Genomic DNA, 20,833 nt, shown 5'->3' on the forward strand with positions numbered 1-20,833 from the left:
CTGCTTTTAAACAACTTTAGGAAATTGGACAAAGCTATAATAAGCAGAAGATAGTGCTAACAAATTCCTTTGGTCGGCAACAAACTAGCAGGAGGCCAGTCTCATCAATGGAAAACTCTATGTCATTTGGACTGGTAACACGTTTCTGCTTAAATGACGAAATGGAGCTGCAGGTCACAAAATCAGGGAGGTGATAGAGTGTCGTAAATTTCCAATACTATTCAGGTCGTTTGGAGAGTACTAGTTTTGAGGACCACCCCCCCCCCCCCCCCCTTCTCTCAAAATAGAAAAAAAAGTAGTTTGTTTTTCTTTCAAGGTTGATGCACACTATATTGAGCAGTTAACTGCATCAAACTTGATCTCTGGTTGTTGAATCATCGGTGTGTGGGTTCGATTCCCGGTCATGACACTTATGTCCTTGAGCAAGATGCTTATAAATAGCCACAGTTGCTTCACTAAGCCCAGGTGTATGATAGGGTTGAGACAGTTTTGTGTGGGATTTTAACCTCTTAGCGCTAATCTAAGCATGGCTTTTTTTAATAGATGTTAAATTTGCATCGGGGATAAAGAATATTAATTTGTGGTTTTTACCCATATACACCGATGTGTGTAGCACTGTATACTCAGTACTTTCCCGAGTCCTGTGAAAAAAATCACAGGCATTTTACTCGGGTGGGATTCGAACCCACGACCTTTGCAATTCTAGAGCAGTGTCATACCAACTAGACCACCGAGATTGCCCGGTAGCCATGGTAGCTAGAGGCAGTTCGAATCCTATGTTTTAGCAGCGGGTACTGCAAACGATTTAATAGATGTTAAATTTGCATCGGGATAAAGAATATTAATTTGTGGTTTTTACCCATATACACCGATGTGTGTAGCACTGTATACTCAGTACTTTCCCGAGTCCTGTGAAAAAAATCACAGGGATTTTTACTCGGGTGGGATTCGAACCCACGACCTTTGCAATTCTAGAGCAGTGTCATACCAACTAGACCACCGAGATTGCCCGGTAGCTAGAGGCAGTTCGAATCCTATGTTTTAGCAGCGGGTACTGCAAACGATTTAATAGATGTTAAATTTGCATCAGGGATAAAGAATATTAATTTTTGGTTTTTACCCATATACACCGATGTGTGTAGCACTGTATACTCAGTACTTTCCCGAGTCTTGGCTTTTTTTGTTTCCCAGGAAAGTGAGAAAGTTTGAGGAGTGGTAATAAAGTATACCAAGTGAACAGGAATGATATTGTTCTATCTACATTAGCTACTTGGACATTTGAACTATGTCATTAGAACCAATATTTATTCGACCTATACAAGGTACAACAAACAAGTTACAATAGCACAAGACAGAACATTAAGGGGAAGAAAAAAAAAACAGTTATAAAAAAGCAACAAATAAGGAAAATCACATTGTACACACATTTCAAGGACAACATAGTCTCAGACCCTAGTCATGTTTATTTAACCGTGAAAATAATATTGAAAACTTTGGACGACCCATTATTAGAAGTGATGAAGTTATCGTGCACTGTAGAGAAACCCTTCTAACACACACAGAGACTTACCGGTGACTCTTCACTGATAGAACCCAACTCCTAACAATAAAAGATGTGCATTGAGGTCAAACCGGTAACAAAGATAGATGTGCGGTAGGAGATAAGGTACACTGCATTGGTTCATAAAGTTTCCTCCCATATCTAAAACTAATAATCCTTAAAGACACTGGGGTGGATTTCACAAAGGTAGTACTTAGGACTAGTCCTAGGCAGTGCTAAGAGATAGGACCAATCCTAAGTTAGGATGAGTTACTGGTCCTAACTTAGGACCAGTCCTATCTCTTAGCATTGCCTAGGACTAGTCCTACAAGTTAGGACTATCTTTGTGAAATCCACCCCTGGACACTATTGGTAATTGTCACAATGTTTTATACTACCAGCCTCTCCCCATTACTCGTAAGGTTTGATGCTAATAAATATTTTGAGTGATTACCAATAGTGTCCAGTGTCTTTAATCATCTTCTCTGATGAATTGGTACATGTATCTTCAGGGCAACGGGTCACAGTGCTCAGGCTACACACTATGTTTCAATGTTACGGCATCCCATTGTTCCGACCCCCCCTATCCCCCCCCCCCCCCCCAACTGACTGATTTTCTTATTCCTGACCCATACCCTTACCCTAACCATCACCCTATCATGTAAGCTGTGAGAGAGGTGTCGGAATATATGAATTTTGAAACAAAGGGCTGTTAAAATATACAGCAATGGTAGTACATATAGTTGCTTTTGAGGGTCCATCGGTTTCATTTTTCAAACTAATTATAATGCAACTCAAAGAATTAAAATTACTAATGGAATCAATGTGTGGTGAAGAGGTTTTCAACTAGTGGTTTAATCCCAAATAGGCCTGGTTCTTGACAATTTTACCGGGACGAAGTCGAGGTAAATTATCAAGAACCAGGCCTCGGCGGGTTTAAACCACTAGTTGAAAACCGATTCAACACACTTTGATTCCCATTCATCTTTTCGGTCAAAAAACATCAACACCTTTGGTCAAAAAGTAAAATAAATGCAAAAATTATATATGTTCAATGATTTCTTTCAACACAACACCCCTCCAGCTATGAAATGGTAAGACCCTCCGCCGCCCTCGGGTAAACAACTCCTTATAAGGGAATGCTGTGCGCGTCGCGCGTACCGCGTGATGTGGCACAACTGTCTGGCCGTTGCTCTTGACGAATAGGAATGAAGAAACTGTCTTACAAGCTCGCGTGTCATGCCCATGTTGTTAACACTTTTTACTGTGCATTTACAAAAGGTTTATGCACACCCACGTGACGCGCTCTCCACCAATAGGAATAGCGAAACTGTCTGAGGTATTTATGAATGATGTTTCAACTAAGGCGGTTTTTCTAAACTGTGACTTCAGTCAACAGACCCTGGATCAAGAGGTAAAAAGGCATGGAGACATTTAAACTTGAAATAGACATTTGAGCTAGCCTGGTGGCTATAGAAGCAGTTCGAATCCAGTATTTTTAGCAGGGGTTCCTACTGCAATGATGTAACAGTAAAACTATTTGATGAGAAATGGGTCCTATAATGGGCCACCTCAAAGTGATAAATTAATCCAAATTCCCCAACTTTGCAGATACCGATGGGCTAAATTATTTCAAAAGAGAATCATTTTCCAGTATTGCAAAAAATGGGGGACTTTGTTTTTGAATACCAATGCAGTGCCTTATCTTAGAACTGCAATTTTGCTTAGGGGTTAATTTTAGATCATAATTGAAGTATGTTAGAAAGATAAAAAGTATTGTAGAAGATACTGACCTTTTAAAAAAATATATAATTCAAGAACAGCCATGAAGAAAGAGTATGTGGAACAGAGATAAAATACAAGTAAAAGGTCACACAATGTTTTTGAGTTTAAAATATTTTTTAAAGATTTTTAAAGTTTTTGAGTTTAAAATATTTTTTAAAGATTCAAACACTTCAATTCAGCTCTGGTCCAATAATAGTCAAAGAGAAAAAGAGAGGAAAAAAGTGGGAGATAAAGCAGGTCATTATATGGTCACTTATTGGCTACATCCGAGCGCTCAATCCTGCAGAGCCCATTTTGTTTTTGTTACTGTGTTCCCCATAAGTATTATTTCCTTCTCTCGACTATTATTTTACTCCCTTAAAATATTATTCATTCACTCAAAAAGTCTTTTTCACTCCCTTGTGTGCACCTGTTATAACGCTCTTACAAAGTGTAGATCTGAGAACAAAAGAGGTCCAGATAATTTAGGGACTTGAAATACTATGTGGACTAACACATCCACACAGCAAAACATTATGTGGACTAACGCATCCACACAGTAAAACATTATGTGGACTAACGCATCCACACAGTGTTTTTTTACAGTGTGGAAGAACAGGATTTTCCATAAGTGAACTGAAAAATTGGGTACAGGGTTTGTCATAAGTTGCGCAATACAGTACTGATTAGGCACTGACTTAGGCACTACTCTATGTTTTGTGGACCCAAGAGGTGAATAAAAACAGTTAAAGGCAGTGGACACTTATTGGTAATTACTCAAAATAATTATTAGCATAAAACCTTTCTTGGTGACGAGTAATGGGGAGAGGTTGATGGTAGAAAACATTGTGAGAATCGGCTCCCTCTGAAGTGCCATAGTTTTCGAGAAAGAAGTAATTTTCCACGAATTTGATTTCGAGACCTCAGGTTTAGAACTTGGGGTCTCGAAATCAACCATCTAAACGCACACAACTTCGTGTGACAATGGTGTTTTTTTCTTTCATCATTATCTCGCAAGTTCGATGACCGATTAAGCTCAAATTTTCACAGGTTTGTTGTTTTAGGCATATGTTGAGATACACCAACTGGGAAGGCTAGTCTTTGGCAATTACCAATAGTGTCCACTGCCTTCAATGGAGCGTCTATAAAATAGGGGCGTGCAAATAGAACGCTGTGTTAATCATTCAAGAAGGTGTGTCACATACACAAACTCTGTGCCACAAGAAAAGGTGTAGTACAATGTATGTGTAAAATGACTTCCCACACCATTGTTGCGACACCCTTGTATTATGACACCCCTAAATAATCCGACACCCCATAAATGTTCCGACAGCCCTAGTGTATTGTCCTATCCCTAACCCTATCCCTAGCATGTGTATCACGAGGGGGTTGTCGGCACATGGGTTGTCAGAATAAAAGGGATGTCGGAATATAGAGCAGTCGCTGTGCACACAGTGAATTTGTTTCTCCTTCTGTTTTGTTTTACCTGTCAATAGGAGTAAAGTGATTCATCATCATCGTCTACAAGCAAATCGGACAACTTGGGGAAGAATAAACAAAATTGTTTGAAAATTGTCCTTAAGTTCACCACTGTCCATCGAGCCAAACAACACAAAGGCAACTATGATCTCTCTTTTCAGTCGAAGCCAAAAAAAGACAAGCCTTGGTAGTAAACGTTGCAACAGCAAATCACCAATGTTTATTTTTGCCGTTTAAAGCTAAAGCCAATTAAGGGACCTCTTGAGAAAAAAGATACCCAACTTTTAGCAATCACATAACAGTTTCAGTGATTTGTGAAATGTGGAGCTGTTACTTCCCCTCCCTATAGATCATTTCCTTTGTTAAATCAGTCTAACCATGTAGGTAGAAATTTCTACCTCCATGGTCTAACTGGCAAGAAAATGGCATAGTAGGGGGGAAAAAGGCAAGTGGATTCTTAAAAGCATCGTTCAAATGCAAGAATTTCCCAATTGTTGGTTAGCGGCGTTTCTCGGCCTACTTCACTGATCCTTGACTAGGATACTCCAATCATCAAACATTCCAAACCTACTTTACTAGCAGTTTAAATTAGCGATTTCAGCAACCATTACTTTAAGCAGCAAACAATATTTTGAGCATGCAGCTTGGTTAAATGCATACATATCACACGCAATTAAATGCGTTGATTTTTATTATTGCGGAGGAGTTAGCAATAATCGGCAGTTCTGTAGTTCAGAGTTTGACTTTACCCGTTTTTTTCTTATCGCGTCTAAAAATGGCAGAGGAGGCATGGTCGTTTCCACGATACTGTAACGTGACAGCTGTGGAGAAATTGAATGAGGTCATCGAGGGAAAACAACAAGCACTTTTTTGCAGTTACTTGCAACATCTTGTTCTAAGGGGCAGATTTCGAACATGTATCTTTTTTTCATGTACCTTCCACACAGGCGCGTGCCAAGTCACACAAGGAAATATGTTCAAAATAAACAAATCTGCCCCTTAAACAAGATGGCTTATACAACCGGTAAAGTGTTATCTAACCACTAAAAATAAGGAGATGAAGTTGTTTTCAGTCTAAGAAAACTATAGTTATACCTTGTTAAGAGAACTGTTTAGATCGCATTGATTATGTTTTAAGTTCGCATATACCTTCAGAAGATGAAAGATCTTCCTTTTTTAAACATCCCATTGACTATTTTTATTTGGACAATTTAACATGGTATAACAAGACTATCAGGCTGGTTTTCCCCACTTTTCCTTCCAGTTATTTATCAGTGACCCTTTGTATATGTCGATCAACTATGTAATATTATTCCACCAAGAAACCAAACCCACAGTTTTTGCTCCATCAAGAGCCAAAAGTGAATGCATTAGGATTTTTTGGTTTGTTTGTATGGTCTTTTTTCTTTGAGGATTTTTGCGATGAACTTTGAAACACTTGACTTGCAGATCCCATGTGTGAGAAAGACTTAATGGAGTTCAATTCCAATTTCAAGAAATTTTTGTTTCTACCATCAAATGGAAGAGTTTCGGTTGAATTGCACACTAAGTGTGCCAGCTTTTGGTACTGAAAGTTGCAAATGATAATCTTGCATTTCATTGTACTAAATCAAACTTACATATACACTCATGGCTTCCAGTTGCCAAATGCATTCAACTCCGTACAATGGTCCACACATATAAATCCCTCAATCACGGATTATCTCTCCTCTCTCCTTTCACTCCAGACATCTTCTTACTCTCTGCACTCTTCTCTACTGGTAAATCTCTTTCAGTTCACAAAACCCATAAACTTGCAGGTGACAGGGCATTTTCAATTGCTGCTCCCCGACTATGGAATTCTCTACCTACCCTAACCAGAAGCTCTAACAGTGTCCCAGCCTTCATAACATACTCTCAAAACCCACCTTTTTCCCTCTTGGTAGCTGGTCATCTTTTTCTTTGTTCTGTCTTTTCCCCCTTCTTTCTCAGCACCTTGTATCCTTTGGCAATTTGGCGCTTTATAAATACTGTTCTTATTATTATTTTATTAAACTCAAAGGTTCTGTGTAATCAATGGCTCACTCAGTCCAAAGACGATTCCATGTTCAGAATGAATTTTCAGTCTTACTGTCAGGAAAACTTTACTGCTATAAAACAATTTTATTTTTTAACAAAAATGTCTGGGAAAGTAATTAAAAACATTATCCCTACCCCCCCCCCCAACATACATTTGAAACGAGGCACCTTGTAATTCTTCAAACAACTCCATTCTATGTTGACACAAAACCCAATTGCTTGGTCTCAGACACAAGTTTGGTGGCCAAACCGCCAATGACAACCTGCAGTCTACCAAGTCCATCAATCATTCTAATTAGGAGTTGTTGGAGGACTTGGTTCAGTTTAGGGTTTAAACCATTCCTTCTTCTAGCATCTAGGACCCAATTTCATTGAGCTGCTTAAGCAGAAAATATTGCTCTAAAATTGCCTGTTAAGAAAAAGTACGCAGAATACCAGTAACCAGATTGTATATGTGACATGGTATCTCACTTGGTAATCTTATTCTGGTAAGCATAATTTATCTGTGCTTAGCTAGTTTTGCAATCAGCTCTGTGAAATCAGGTCCAGATAATAAAGAGGTTCTTGTTATTAGTAAACAAAAATAAATACAAACTATTCTTACCCTTTTGTGTCCCTTTCTAATATCTTCCTCATCGCTCATGAACTTTTGCTGCATCTTGGCAGCGAGTTGTGCCATTTTCTCATCTTTGTCCTCTGTCTCCGCTGGTACTATATCCTTGAAGGCTGTGGCGTTGAGGTCCTTCTTGAGTTTCATCGTCTGTGTACGCTCAAAGCGCACCTTCTGAATGCGCTCTCTCACCATGGTGATCTGACGATCGCGCTCCTCCTGAAAAGGCAATAAAATTTGAATTGAGACAAAATTTCCTACAAACTGTAGCAAAATATCATACATATAAAATCATATAGAAATTAAAATAAAATAATTAAATAAAATATGAAAAAGAATATGAACAATAAAGTCAATTATTGTTAACTTAGAGCTTGTCTTTGCACCACGCACCTTGAACTCAAGGGTGGGTATGTGCGCAACTAAATTAGGCCTTGAAAACTAATTTAGTTCTTAAAAACCTGTGACATAAGATAAGTTTTGAGAAGAGATTTAAATTCTATGATACAAAGACAAGATCTAAGATTAAGTGGTATAAGTTGAGAGAAGTTCCTTGAGGTACGGCGGTGCCTTGCAATCACTAACAAATGGATGTAAAAGTTATGAAAAAACTCAAACGGAAGTTGATGAGTTAGTTGTTAGAAGGCTTACCTTGTTAGTCTTTTCAACCATTGTTTTCTGTCGTTCACCCATTCCAAGTAGCATGGTGGCAGCATCTTGGTAGCGGGATTTGCGCTGCTTAAGGCGTTGTTTCAACTACAGTGGGAAAAAGACAAGTAAATTTAGCTTTTGAAACTATTTTTTTTGCGGCCAAAATCGAGCAGGCAAATATAAATAAAGTAACTTCTGTAAACTACTTCCACAAACTTGAGGATTTTTGCCAACGTTATTTTCAAATTTATTTTGATAACAACTTCCTCCAGACATTATTTTGATAAACAATGCAAATGCAAATTTTAAATTCCATCATTTGTTTTTTAAAGACACTGGTAATTGTCAAAGATCAGTCTTCTCACTTGGTGTATCTCAACATACATGTATGCATAAAATAGCAAACAAATAGCTCAATTAGTCTTCGAAGTTGGGAGATAATAATGAAAGAAAAAACACCCTTGTCACACGAAGTTGTGTGCTTTTAGATGCTTGATTTCAAGACCTCAAAATCTAATTCGAAGGTCTCAAAATCAAATTCATGGGAGATTACTTCTTTCTCAAAAACTACGTTTCTTCAGAGGGAGCCGTTTCTCAAAATGTTTAATACTATCAACAGCTCCCCATTACTTGTTACTAAGTAAGGTTTTATGCTAATAATTATTCTTAGTAATTACCAAAAGTGTGCACTGCCTTCAAGACATCTGAACTGAAAAAAAAAAAATGATTACCTGTTCGGTCTGTTTCTCTTGTTCTTTTTCAACCTGGAGCTGTGCCTTGGTGTGTTCCCGTACCAGTGATTTGAAGAGGGCTTGTTTCGTCTCCTCCGAGACCTCCACATCAATCACTGTCTTCTCCCGCTGCAACCCAAACCCTGGAGGCTAATAATAATAATAATAATAATAATAGCCAGTTTTTATATAGCGCTTTTCACACCCGGAGGGCGTCCCATAGGGCTTCACATTTTTATCCATGGTCACTGGGCCTTAATTCACTCCTTAAACCATCTCAGCTCCCTGGTGGGGAGTATACAGCCTTGTGCAATATTAAATATGCGCTACTCGGCTAAATCAAGAAGAAGAAATTTCACCAATACAAAATCCTTCAAAAATCAGTATTTTCAAAGCGTGGACTCACTTAAGATATCTTATGAAGACCAAGAGCAAAACAAAAAAGGGCAAATAAAAGGTCCCCACATGGGGTGGTGCTCCACATGGTAAAAAAAATGCTGAAAAAGTCGATGGAAATTGACAAAGACAACTTTGTGGGAACCTACCAAAGGGGTATTCTTAGCAGCGGAGGCAGACTTGGGTTTCTTGGTTTCGTCTCCCATCTCTTGTTTCTGTTTCTCTTCCTCCTCCTTAGCCAGCTCAGCTTCATGTCTCTGCTTCCTCCTCTGGGCTAACCTCTCTCTCATCTACATCAAAACAAAATGTCATCAAAATTTTGAGTTTTTTTTTTTTTTTTTTACTTTTCCAATCGGAACTCAGACTAAAGTAGGAAGAATTTCATGCCTGCATTGATTTGATTTTAGGTTGAACAAAGAAAAATTTACTACAGGTGGATTTGAACCAATGACCTCTGGATTAACATGACGGCGCTCCACCAACTGAGCCAGCGGTCTCATTTGGTGGAGCACTGTCACATCATTTTTTCTTTGTTCAACCCCAAATCGTTTAAAGGCAGTGGACTCTGGGTGCGTTCGTTTAGCTTCCCTGGGTCGACCCTGGTCTGTCTCGGTACGTTCGAATAGCTTTGACAGGGCTCACCCGGGTCAGCCCCCAGTGCCCTGTTTGTGGAGTGGGTCACTTGGGGGTGACCTGAGGAGCAAGCCTTTTACCACAAGAGGGCGAGTGTGATCGTTCGATTAGCTCTTGTCAGGGGCTCACCCAAGTGAGCAATGCGGGGTTGACCCAGGGAAGCTAAACGAACGCACCCACTATTGGTAATTACTCAAAATAATTTTTAGCATCAAAACAAACTTGGTAATGAGCAAAAGAGAGCTGTTGATAGTTTAAAGCATTGTGAGAAACAGCTCCCTCTGAGGCAACATATTTTTCGAGAAGGAAGTAATTTCCACGAATTTGATTTCGAGACCTCAGATTTAGATTTTGAGGTCTCAAAATCAAGCATCTCACACTTCGTGTGACAAGGGTGTTTTTTCTTCCATTATGATCTCGCACGACCAATTGAGCTCAAATTTTTACAGGTTTTTAAATTTTATGCATACGTTAAGATACAGCAAGTGAGAAGACTGGTCTTCGACAATTACCAATAGTGTCCACTGCCTTTAAATGTTCCCCGTCTTTTTCAAATAGGAAGACAAGGGTTTCTTAAGAGCTATGAGGTAAGACTGCCTCCCCCTCCCGGACTGGAAAATGGTAATATTTGGCTGAAGTGAATTGAACTAACCAGACTTGTTTGTTTCTCTTTCATCATCTGGGCATCTTCATCTCTCTTACTGAGCATCTTCTCAGCATTCTGGATCAGCGCCAGGGCCGCATCTTCCTCATACTCTTTATCCTCTTGTTTCTGACGCCTGTTTGCGAGCTTCTCTCTCATCATGCGCTTCTGCCTCTGCAGTTGTTCTTGCATTGCCTGAAATCAAAGGACGCAGGAAAAGTCAAGTAAATCCCACATGTCCTTAAAATAATACAAATGCAAAAAAAAAATCCATAGCCTGACGTTTCGACCCTAGCAGAGTCTTTCTCAAAAGGTTTTGAAGTTTTTATCATTTGTGAGACCAGCTTATAAGGATTTACAAGATATTGCTCCACGTCACTCCGCAGCCACTACTGCCAGAAACACCGAGGTGAACCCCTTCTCTTAACAATAAGTGTACGTGGGTTCTCTTACAAGCATTCACAACACACAGGATCAACGTGTTTTTGTTCCATACGAAGGACGTGGCAATAATGGTTAATGGTCTTGCTAAAGCAGTGAGTCTTTTTTACTTGCACTTTGTGTAAATGCACCCCTGGACCGCTCATGGACAAGTAGTCCCTCGGCTTTACGTTCTGTCTTATCATGGTCTTATGGACCCTACTGAGTATCCAAGTAGAAGTAGAAGAAGTAAAGGCCAACCCTAATGAAGATAACCCCAGAGAATTATTCCAGGGAAAATCCTGACAGTCAGGTAGGGACTGAAAACCCAATCACCACTGAGCCCCCGGCATGATTTGAACTGGGGGTCTTATTAGAGGTGCATGGACTCATCAGAGATACCACTACGCCAACCAAAACAACCTCTCTTCATCCTGATCAGCTTTCTTCATCTTATATTTTTCAAACGATATCTTTACCTTTCTTGCAGCTGCATGTTGCGCCTCCAGCTCAGCCAGCAAAGCATCTGCATTAATCCCCTCCTCTCCAGCTTTTCCTTTTGCTGGAAACAAAGTAAATCAATTTTGGAAAATCACTAAAAGAAATGCATTTGTTGTACTCCATAATTGTATACTTCTCACCTAACGACTTTAGCTACATATGCACACACTGTACCAGTTGCTACTCACTATTAGAACTCAGGTTGTACGTGTACAACAAGTGTTTAGTTTGGCTAAAAACAAAAAATGCTCGACGAAATCTACCACACCACTGATTATTATATTTGCGCAAGAAAAGGTGAACAGTCTAATTTCTATACCATCCGCCCTGGTAATAGTTAATAGCAGGACAGTTCTTTTCAGAACTGAGAAGTCTCCCGAACCTCCGATTATCTACTCCACGGCAGTAGAATAAAGCAAGACAGTTCCCTAAGAACAACTCTACCTGGCAAGTAGATACACACATGGTGTTACCGCAAACCAAATATACAGTCATATTTGAGTTACCAATAATTAGTTTAAATATCACACTTGCATTTTTCATGAAAGAAATGTAATTTTTTTATTTTCAAAAGCCATACATGTACTGGTAGTCTGAACTTATTAAAACCCAAACAAAAACTTGTTGAACATTCAAAAGCCCCACAGAGTTAAAATTAAAATAAACCCGCTTAACATTCTCTGGTAGCTGCGTGGACTAGTTTAAAAAAAAAAAACTAACAAATTGATTGAAACAACTTTCCCTTTTTTGACAAAAAAAAAGAATAAATGAGTGAATGTGATGTATGATTTTTCGAGATGTGAATATTAAGAAAATAAATTCATACCGTTCGGTTGTGGTTGTTATTACATGGGGAAACATTTTATTGTGACAACCACTGACAACAGCAGAAAATAAATCACACACTAAAAACTGATTTTTAAATTTTTGCAGGAAATCAAACGTCAAGGGAAAAAAAAGCTGGAAAAAAAAAAAAACTAAGCTTGGGCGATATCACGATATTATCGAATATCGCGATACTAATTTGGAAACGATTTCGAGATCGGAACGATTTGGTTTTAATCGAAATATCGATATATCGCGATATATCGTGATATCGATTAAATATCGCAATATCGCGATGTATTTCCTAGCTGAGACATCTTGCACCCCATAGGTTTGGAGTAAAACCAGAAGAATAGGTCATTAGAACACCTCTCTTATGCTACTATGACTGTCTCTTCTACAACTTTCACTGGGAGTTTCAAGACTGATGATGTCAAATTTAATTAATCGCGATTATATCGAATATCGCGATATATTGTAGGCGATATATCGTGAATAAAATAAATCGATATCGCCCAAGCTTAAAAGAAACGCACACCATTACTAAATGAAAAACATTCCTCACTCAAAGAACAAAAACATGATATTCTAATAAAGTGCTCCTAAATGTTTGAAGTGATGAGGATGCATCATGTACACAGACAAACAACAAGTTTGTTGACCCTTTAAATCAAGGCCTTCTCTTTGGTCTCCCATTGATTGGAGTTACATTCGGTTTCAGACAAGCCCGCCCAGAGTCGCACAAGAGCAAATGGATGAGGAGCAACTGTAGGTCGACACTTACGGGTGAACTTACAGTAACGGGTGAACTTACAGTAACATAACATTTACATTGGCTCGGCTCATGACAAGATCCATGTCTGGAACCAAGGTCTTGTTCCAGACGGCTCCAATGTTTCGCTCCTACATGTCCTAACTGTTTCGGATGTCAAACTTTTCATGTACTTAATTCAGAATTTGGTTCGGCACGACTCTGGAGCGCCTGTCTGAAACGGGTGTAAGCTTTCTTAATAGAGACGTCCGCAAAGACCCCTTGCATAGCATACACTACAGTGATGCTGAGTTCCCGCACACATTTTAATGCACCAGGAACAGCCGATCTTTCGACTTCTAGCACGTCCAGTCTCTCCAAACTGTTTCAGACGTAAAACTTTTCATGTACTTAATTCAAAATTGGGTTTGGTGCGACTCTCGACACATTTTAGTGCACCAGGAACGGCTATCGCCTAATGTTTTGCCTCCTATAGCCCCAATTGGTCTCACTGAGTAAATCATACGCAAGGGGTACGCAAGAGTACATCTTTGCTCTGTAAAAAACACCCAGTTCCCTTTTGATAAAGTCCTTGGTTTTAGACAACCCCTCCACTAGACACCCCCCCCCCTCCCCCCCACACACACACACACAGGATGACTAAATTCTTAAAAGGCAACTTACCGCTTTCCGCTAATAACATACATGGGAAAACAAATCACAAGAAAACTGGTTTATATTTGTTTGGCATCCCAATATGTTAGGAGAAGGTAAACCAAAATAACAAAATCTAAAAAATTTTAATTTTAGTTGGCTTTGATGCAGATATCAAAAAAGGTGTTTTATTATGGTAGCTTCATCTCATAAAACATTCTTAACAAGCTCCATAAAATTTGATATTGTGGCACCAGGAGTGGCGCTTATGGCAGACATAGCGCGTTATTGTGTATTTTAACATTTTTTGCCACGCCAAACGAAAATGCATTTCACTGTCAACAAACATGCAGCTTTCTAAATGCCAAAAAAGAGGTAATTGGCGAATGCACATGGCATTTGTAGTGTTTTCAGTTTTCTATGACACTGTGTTGAACAAAAAGAAAAATTGAAAATCAGCCGATCAGCTGAAACATTGCATGCTTGGTATTAATTATGTGTTTATGTGACAATAAAACAACCATAATTGTAATAAAAAAAACTTTCAATGTACATGTACATAGTACTTTATTAATTATTCAGGTTATGAAAATAAAGGAAATACCTTTTTCTTGAAGCTCCTGTTTTTCTTGTTGCAACTTCTCTTCTAGTTCCTTCATCTGTTTGTCTTCTTGTCTGCTCTCTTCCTCCATCCTCAGCTGATCTTCCTCGTTGATGTTTCCAAGACTGAAGATCACCGCCTCCAGGTTCTTGAGGTGTAACTCTCGTCTCGCCGTGCGCTGACTGGCGATGAGCTGCTTAATCAGGGCGTCGTCTGCTTTTGGCATGTCAGGATCCTAACAGGGAGGAAGGAATTAAAGTATATTAAAAACCTCAAAGGAACACAGTACCTTGGATCGGTCGAGTTGGTCTTTGGAAAGCGTTCTGTAACCGTTGGTTATAACATCGACATGGTTAGAAAGATGTTGTAAAAGTAGAAAACAATTATCTACACAAATATGCCTCGAAATTGCGTGGTTTTCGTTTTACCTCGTCGACAAACACGGTCGGACATTTATGGGAGTCAAAAATGTGACTCCCATAAATGGTCGACCGTGTTAGTTCGCGACGTAAAATAAAAACCGTGAAATTTTGAGTGATACTTGTGTGGATCATTATATTCTACTTTTAAAACATCTTTCTAACCATACAATCTTTAATAGATGTTAAATTACAATCTTTATAACCATAACAAACGGTTTCAAATGCTTTTCATAGACCAACTCTTCCTATCTAACAAGGCAAGGTATTCCTTTTATAAAGGAACGTCACAGAATTGGTAAGAAAACAACTTGTCTAAGATCACAGATTTAAATAACATTACACGGTCAGATGATGATGATAGTAGAAAACATCCCTTAAAATATTTCTTTCTGAAATGTCATTTTTGATGAGAAATAAATTAAACTAATTTCCTGTTTGGAGTTTATGCTCAGTGAGCGTTTTATTCATTCTTGTTTTTGAATTGATGTCATGCAAAATGTGTACTCGGTTTTTCACTATTTTCTCGTGACCCAGATGGCCAATCGATCTCTAAACTCTACAGATTTGTCAGTTTTCGTATATGGTGGACTACATAAAGTGCTTACACTGTCAGCAACTGTTTTGTTAGCAAAACCCAATTCTATAATAAAAATTTGGGAGGCTCTTAAATTTCTCTTTGTTCAATTTCGAGTTAGTTCAAATTTATCTGGTCAGTTTCCCTTGTGGTTTATTATTCGATAGTCAAAAGCTGACGGACTTGTGAAATGACGAGCTGGCCCTTCTGGCTAGTTACTGAACATGAAGTATGAAGTTTTGCGTAAGAACACAAATTATGAGCCGTCTTGCAGTAATAGCATAATTGAGGATGATTTGGAAACACACCCCTGTTTTATTTCCAACCCCTTTGTAGGTTGTTTTTGTCTGGATCCCCTTTTTGGTTATCCGCAGGATTGTTCTTTGTAGTCTCTGATTGTTCTCTGTAATGTTATTTCCCTGTATGTAGTGTTTGTGTGATGCCTGGAAATAAATAAATAAATAAAATAAACCCCTGAGAAACAACTTAATTTCATACCTCTTGCGATGAGAGGATTTTATTGAGTGCTTTATTCTCAGACGTCTGCTTCTGTTGGAGCTCGGCCAGCAACGTTACCGACACCTCTTCGGTAATCTCCTCAATTGATTGTAGCTTTGTCGTTATGCTCAAGCTACGACGCTGATCTGAAATAACAATAATAATAATAGACATTTGTGAAGCACAAATCTGTCAGAAAGACACTTCTTGCGCAGAGAAAAAAAACTCTGCTAATGACAGGACTTGAAGCCAAGACTGAACAAGTGAGTTTTCAAGTTTGCTTTGAAGCTGGAGAGAGTGTCTCTTAGTCTAAGGATTGTTGAAAGAGCATTCCAAAGAGATAGTTCATCATGTGAAAAAAAAAACAGTCTCCCCAGGTGTGTTTAGTGGAATAATGCTTTAATTTATTTTGAATCATACAATAACAATAATGGTTAAATGCCTTGCTAAAAGGAACACGTTGCCTTGGATCGGACCTGTTGGTCTATAAAAAGCGTTTGAAATCGTTTGTTATGAAATGCATATGGTTAGAAAGATGTTTTAAAAGTAGAATATAATGATCCACACAAGTATCACTCAAAATTGCACGGTTTTCATTTTACGTCGCGAACTAACACGGTCGGCCATTTATGGGAGTCAAAAATTTGACTCCCATAAATGACCGGCCGTGTTAGTCGACGTGGTAAAAAGATAACTACGCAATTTCAAGGCATATTTGTGTAGATCATTGTATTCTACTTTTACAACATCTTTCTAACCATATCGATTTTATAACAAACGGTTACAGAACGCTTTTCAATGACCAACTCGACCGATCCAAGGCAACGTGTTCCTTTAAGGACACAAGTTTCAAGACCGAGACTCAAACCCTCGCATATCATGAAACTAGAACTTGAGTCTGGTGCACTTGATCGCTCAGCTGTGACACCGCCACAAGAAACTTTTCAATCATCTGTATCAACTGAAATAAGCAATGTTGATTTTGGAGTAATATAAGGGAAGTTTTCTTAACTTTGATAGCATTTCAGAGAGGAAAGTTTAATTGACAAATTTTGTATCAATTCTCAAGGCCAGTAATTACTTTGAAGCCATGGCCTCTGTTGCCCCTGGTCTTGGCCTTGGTGCCCATTCAATGACCCCTGTTAGCTTGTGACTTGGCCATGGTCATGTTGGTGTTAAATGTAATCTCAAAGATGAAATTATAGACCTGTTTTCTTATTTCATTCAATATTTTATTTCTTGCCACAAGTTCAATAAAATTACACACAAAAGAGATATATGAGGAAAGCTAGACAGAAGAGGATAAAAGGAAAATTTCCTATAACCTGCAGGTTCCATCTTCACTAACCTTCCATCTTGAGGAGCAGAGCACTTCTAAGAGCCTGTCTCTTCTGTCGCTGTAACTCAGCGATGGCGTCTAGATTCCCACTGCTGATGGTTCGAGCCAGTTTCTCCCGCTCGTCCCAGCTGGTTGACGCAATCCTCAGCTCACTGATCAGTTCCTAGAGACATCAACGGAAACGTCAGTGAAAATAATATATCTGCTTTGGATTTATTTGCCTTGCACCTATGACAGAGTTCCTTTATGCACATCTTTGGCTCAGTTCTATTGGTGTGTTAATTTCAATTACATGTGATGAATATGGCTTAAGGTGCAAAATGGGTATAAACAAGGAAAAGTAAACCAAAATCTACAAGCACAAATTTTGGTTACAAACTAAACGTTTCCATTTAAAAACAAACATTTACTTTGGAGACCACTCTTAAAGCCAGTGGACACTGTTGGTAATTCCCAAACACCAGTCTTCTTATTTGGTCTTCTCCACTGGCTTCCCGTAAAAGAAAGAATTCTCTTCAAAGTACTCTTGTTTGTTTTTAAAGCCTTCTATGACCAGACGCCATTATATATCAAGGATTGCTTTACTTTTCATAACCCATCTCGCCCTAATCCTCGCTCTTCTCGAGACCCATTTTTGCTTACCATTCCTAGGACCCGTAGCAAATCTGGCGATCGCACAGTCACTGTTACTGCATCCACAGAATGGAACAACATCCCTTCTTTCATTAAAGCCGCTAAATCCACTGACCAATTCAAAAAACTTCTGAAAACACATCTCTTCCCTGTTTAGGCTTTTCTCTTTTTCTCATGCTTTTCAAACATTGTGTATGTAGCTTTTTCGATAAGTTTTTGTAATTGTTTAATTGTGCTTTTATTTTTCAGTTTTTGTAAGCGCTGTGATATAGTTTTCTATGGGGAGCACTTTTAAATACCTGTTATTATTATTACAATTATTATTATTTGGTGTATCTCAACATGTGCATGGAATAACAAACCTGTGAAAGTTTGAGCTCAATCGGTCATCGAAGTTGCGAGATAATAGTGAAAGAAAAAACACCCTTGTCACACAAAGTTGTATGCTTTCCGGTGCTTGATTTCTTGACTTCAAATTCTAAATCTGAGGTCTCGAAATCAAATTCGTGGAAAATTTCTTCTTTCTTGAAAACTACTCCACTTCAGAGGGAGCCGTTTCTCACAATGTTTTACACCATCAACAGCTCCCCATTACTTGTTACCAAGTAAGGTTTTATGCTAATAATTATTTTGAGTAATTACCAATAGTGTCCACTGCCTTTAACCCAATCAACTCCATGCTCCAAAATCTACTAAACACATTTTATGAACTGCACAAACCACATGGATTAAAGCCTACATTTTCAAAGGTTTGTTATTTCATGTTTGTGGTTGAACATAAATGTACAAAACATGAGCACTTTGCGAGACCATTTTGCCAGCTCTACCACCTGTACAACCTCTAAATGACCACAATCAGAACAGGGTTCTCATCACACACATTAACTCTTGTTGCGTTGTAAACCTTAAATGCCCTGGGGTAGATTTCACAAAGAGTTAGGACTCGTCTTATCTCGAGTTAGGAGGAGTAACTCGTCCTAACTTAGGATTAATCTTAAGTTTTACATGCTCAGTGCAAGGCTGGGACTCGTCCTAAGTCATGGGACCGAGGCTGCACTAGTCCGGGTGAGCAACGATATTCTCTCTTCTTTGGACAATGGTAACCTTACAGCACTAGTCCTGCTAGACTTGAGTGCTGCTTTTGACACTGTTGATCATAACATCCTTCTCTCTCGGCTCCAGAATCACCTTGGCATAGAGGACACAGCCCTAGCATGGTGCAAATTGTATCTCCACAATAGAACTCAGCATGTATGTATTGGCACTGCGATATCCGACCCTGTTGTTTTGAACTACTCTGTGCCACAGGGTTCGGTACTCGGCCCGCAGTGGTTTACGCTGTACACTTTACCGATTCGTGACATCATCCTCAAATTTAATCTGAATTACCATGTGTACGCAGACGACACTCAGCTATACATCACGTTTAAATCTTCTCAAGAAAACGCCAATGCATCTATTGCAAGACTTGAGAAATGCATCCAAGAGATTCGACGTTGGACACAACAAAACTTCCTGAAGTTAAATGATGATAAGACAGAGTTCCTTTTATTTGGGTCACGTCAACAGTTAACTAAGGTTTCAGTGCCATACATCTCCATCGGTGATGCTCGCATAGCTCCCTCGCTGAAAGCTTGGAACTTGGGGGTTATTTTTGATTCATCGATGACACTTCAGCCACACATCAACAATATTGTTCGTTTATCATCATATCACATCAGGAATATAGGTAAGATTCGCAAGTACTTGGACAAAAGTGCCACTGAAAAGGTCATTCATGCATTTGTTACTTCTCGTCTTGACAACGGCAATGCTCTTCTCTACAGTCTTCCTAACAACCAGATTTCCCGACTTCAACGGTTCCAAAATACTGCTGCCCGCATTGTGACACTGTCTAGAAAATCCTGTTCTATCACCACCATTCTGAAACAACTACACTGGCTCCCTATCTCTCAGCGAATCATCTTCAAGCTGATGCTCATTGTCCACAAAGCTCTAAATGGCAAGGCTCCCCAGTATATTTCTGAACTGCTTCAAGTTTACACTCCATCAAGGAATCTTCGATCAAGTTCCATGCTTCTCCTCATTGAACCCAAGTCTCGACACTCATGGGGTGACAGGTCTTTTTCTTCAGCCGCGCCACACATCTGGAACTCTCTACCACTTAATCTTCGATCTTGTGTTTGTACCGCTAAATTCAAGTCTCTTCTCAAAACTTATCTTATGTCACAGGTTTTCAATGACTAATTTTTGTTGTGTCTGTTTTTCTTTGTGTTGTGTTTTGTTTTTGTTTTGTTTTTGGTTTTACTGCGCCTTGAACACCCAGCAGGGTGGATATGTGCGCATTACAAGTCTTATTATTATTATTATTATTATTATTATTATAAGACTAATCCTAAATCGACATTGCCCTGTTAAGGTTTTCAAAATTTGTCAAAAAGGAAAAGTCTTTCTCAAAGTCTCACTAAACAAAATGTATCTTGCTGATTTGCGTTGCCTTGGTACACCCCCTAAGTCAATAATATTTCCTGAGTGATAATGCCCTCTCGTGATAACGTGTATATTGTGGGTTGTACATTAACAATATGACAACACTTACTGAGCAAATCTAGGATTCTGCTTTTGGAATAGATAAAAGATAGCACACAAAAAGTAACCATTATTACTAAATAGTAAACTTATGGGTACAACCAAATATAATATCTCTTTTATATTTCAAAACAGATATTTTCGTGGTTGTACCCGCAAGTTAACTATTTACTATTTATGGTTACTTCTTATTTTTCACACCATGCTAAGCTTCAAACACCATTTAGATAGTACATTTACAACTTTGGCACTGAATGAATTATAAAGACAACTTTTCTTCCTCCGTACCTCATCAGTAAGTTGCGACACCCTTGAGACTTCCTCTGTGTTCCTCTTAGCTTCCTCTACCAGCTCCAGTAAGACGTCTCTCTCTGTGCCGTGTTTCTTCTCCACCTCGTCCAAGATAGTGGTGTGTAACGCAACACCATCTGAAACAAAGCAGGGGCCCTAGAAATTAATGACATACTCTCACAAAATATGTGATACGATCAAGCAAAATGAAGCATTCGGTTAGCTGTATG

The 20,833-nt window shown here is 38.9% G+C and overlaps 1 protein-coding gene and 2 non-coding genes across 4 annotated transcripts in view; all 3 read right to left on the bottom strand.

Annotated features, from left to right (window-relative positions):
- Positions 1-20,833, bottom strand: part of LOC139933808 (uncharacterized) — an 80,617-nt gene that overhangs the window by 4,685 nt on the left and 55,099 nt on the right. Inside the window, exons 38-48 of one of the 2 annotated variants that reach the window (XM_071928024.1) lie at positions 20,601-20,740; positions 17,100-17,253; positions 15,752-15,897; positions 14,261-14,492; positions 11,405-11,487; positions 10,515-10,700; positions 9,379-9,519; positions 8,834-8,983; positions 8,103-8,207; positions 7,446-7,670; positions 5,533-5,604 (exon numbers count right to left, since the gene is read on the bottom strand). In XM_071928024.1, the coding sequence (XP_071784125.1) occupies positions 5,533-5,604; positions 7,446-7,670; positions 8,103-8,207; positions 8,834-8,983; positions 9,379-9,519; positions 10,515-10,700; positions 11,405-11,487; positions 14,261-14,492; positions 15,752-15,897; positions 17,100-17,253; positions 20,601-20,740 (1,634 nt within the window). The remainder of the gene's footprint in view (positions 1-5,532; positions 5,605-7,445; positions 7,671-8,102; positions 8,208-8,833; positions 8,984-9,378; positions 9,520-10,514; positions 10,701-11,404; positions 11,488-14,260; positions 14,493-15,751; positions 15,898-17,099; positions 17,254-20,600; positions 20,741-20,833) is intronic. The other variant, XM_071928025.1, reaches the window with a different exon arrangement.
- Positions 663-736, bottom strand: Trnas-aga (transfer RNA serine (anticodon AGA)). The gene has a single exon. It is a non-coding gene; the product is annotated as a tRNA-Ser (tRNA).
- Trnas-aga (transfer RNA serine (anticodon AGA)) lies at positions 932-1,005 on the bottom strand. The gene has a single exon. It is a non-coding gene; the product is annotated as a tRNA-Ser (tRNA).

The sequence above is a fragment of the Asterias amurensis genome, chromosome 2 (assembly GCF_032118995.1).
Source record: "Asterias amurensis chromosome 2, ASM3211899v1".
Classification (NCBI taxonomy): Eukaryota; Metazoa; Echinodermata; class Asteroidea; order Forcipulatida; family Asteriidae; genus Asterias; species Asterias amurensis.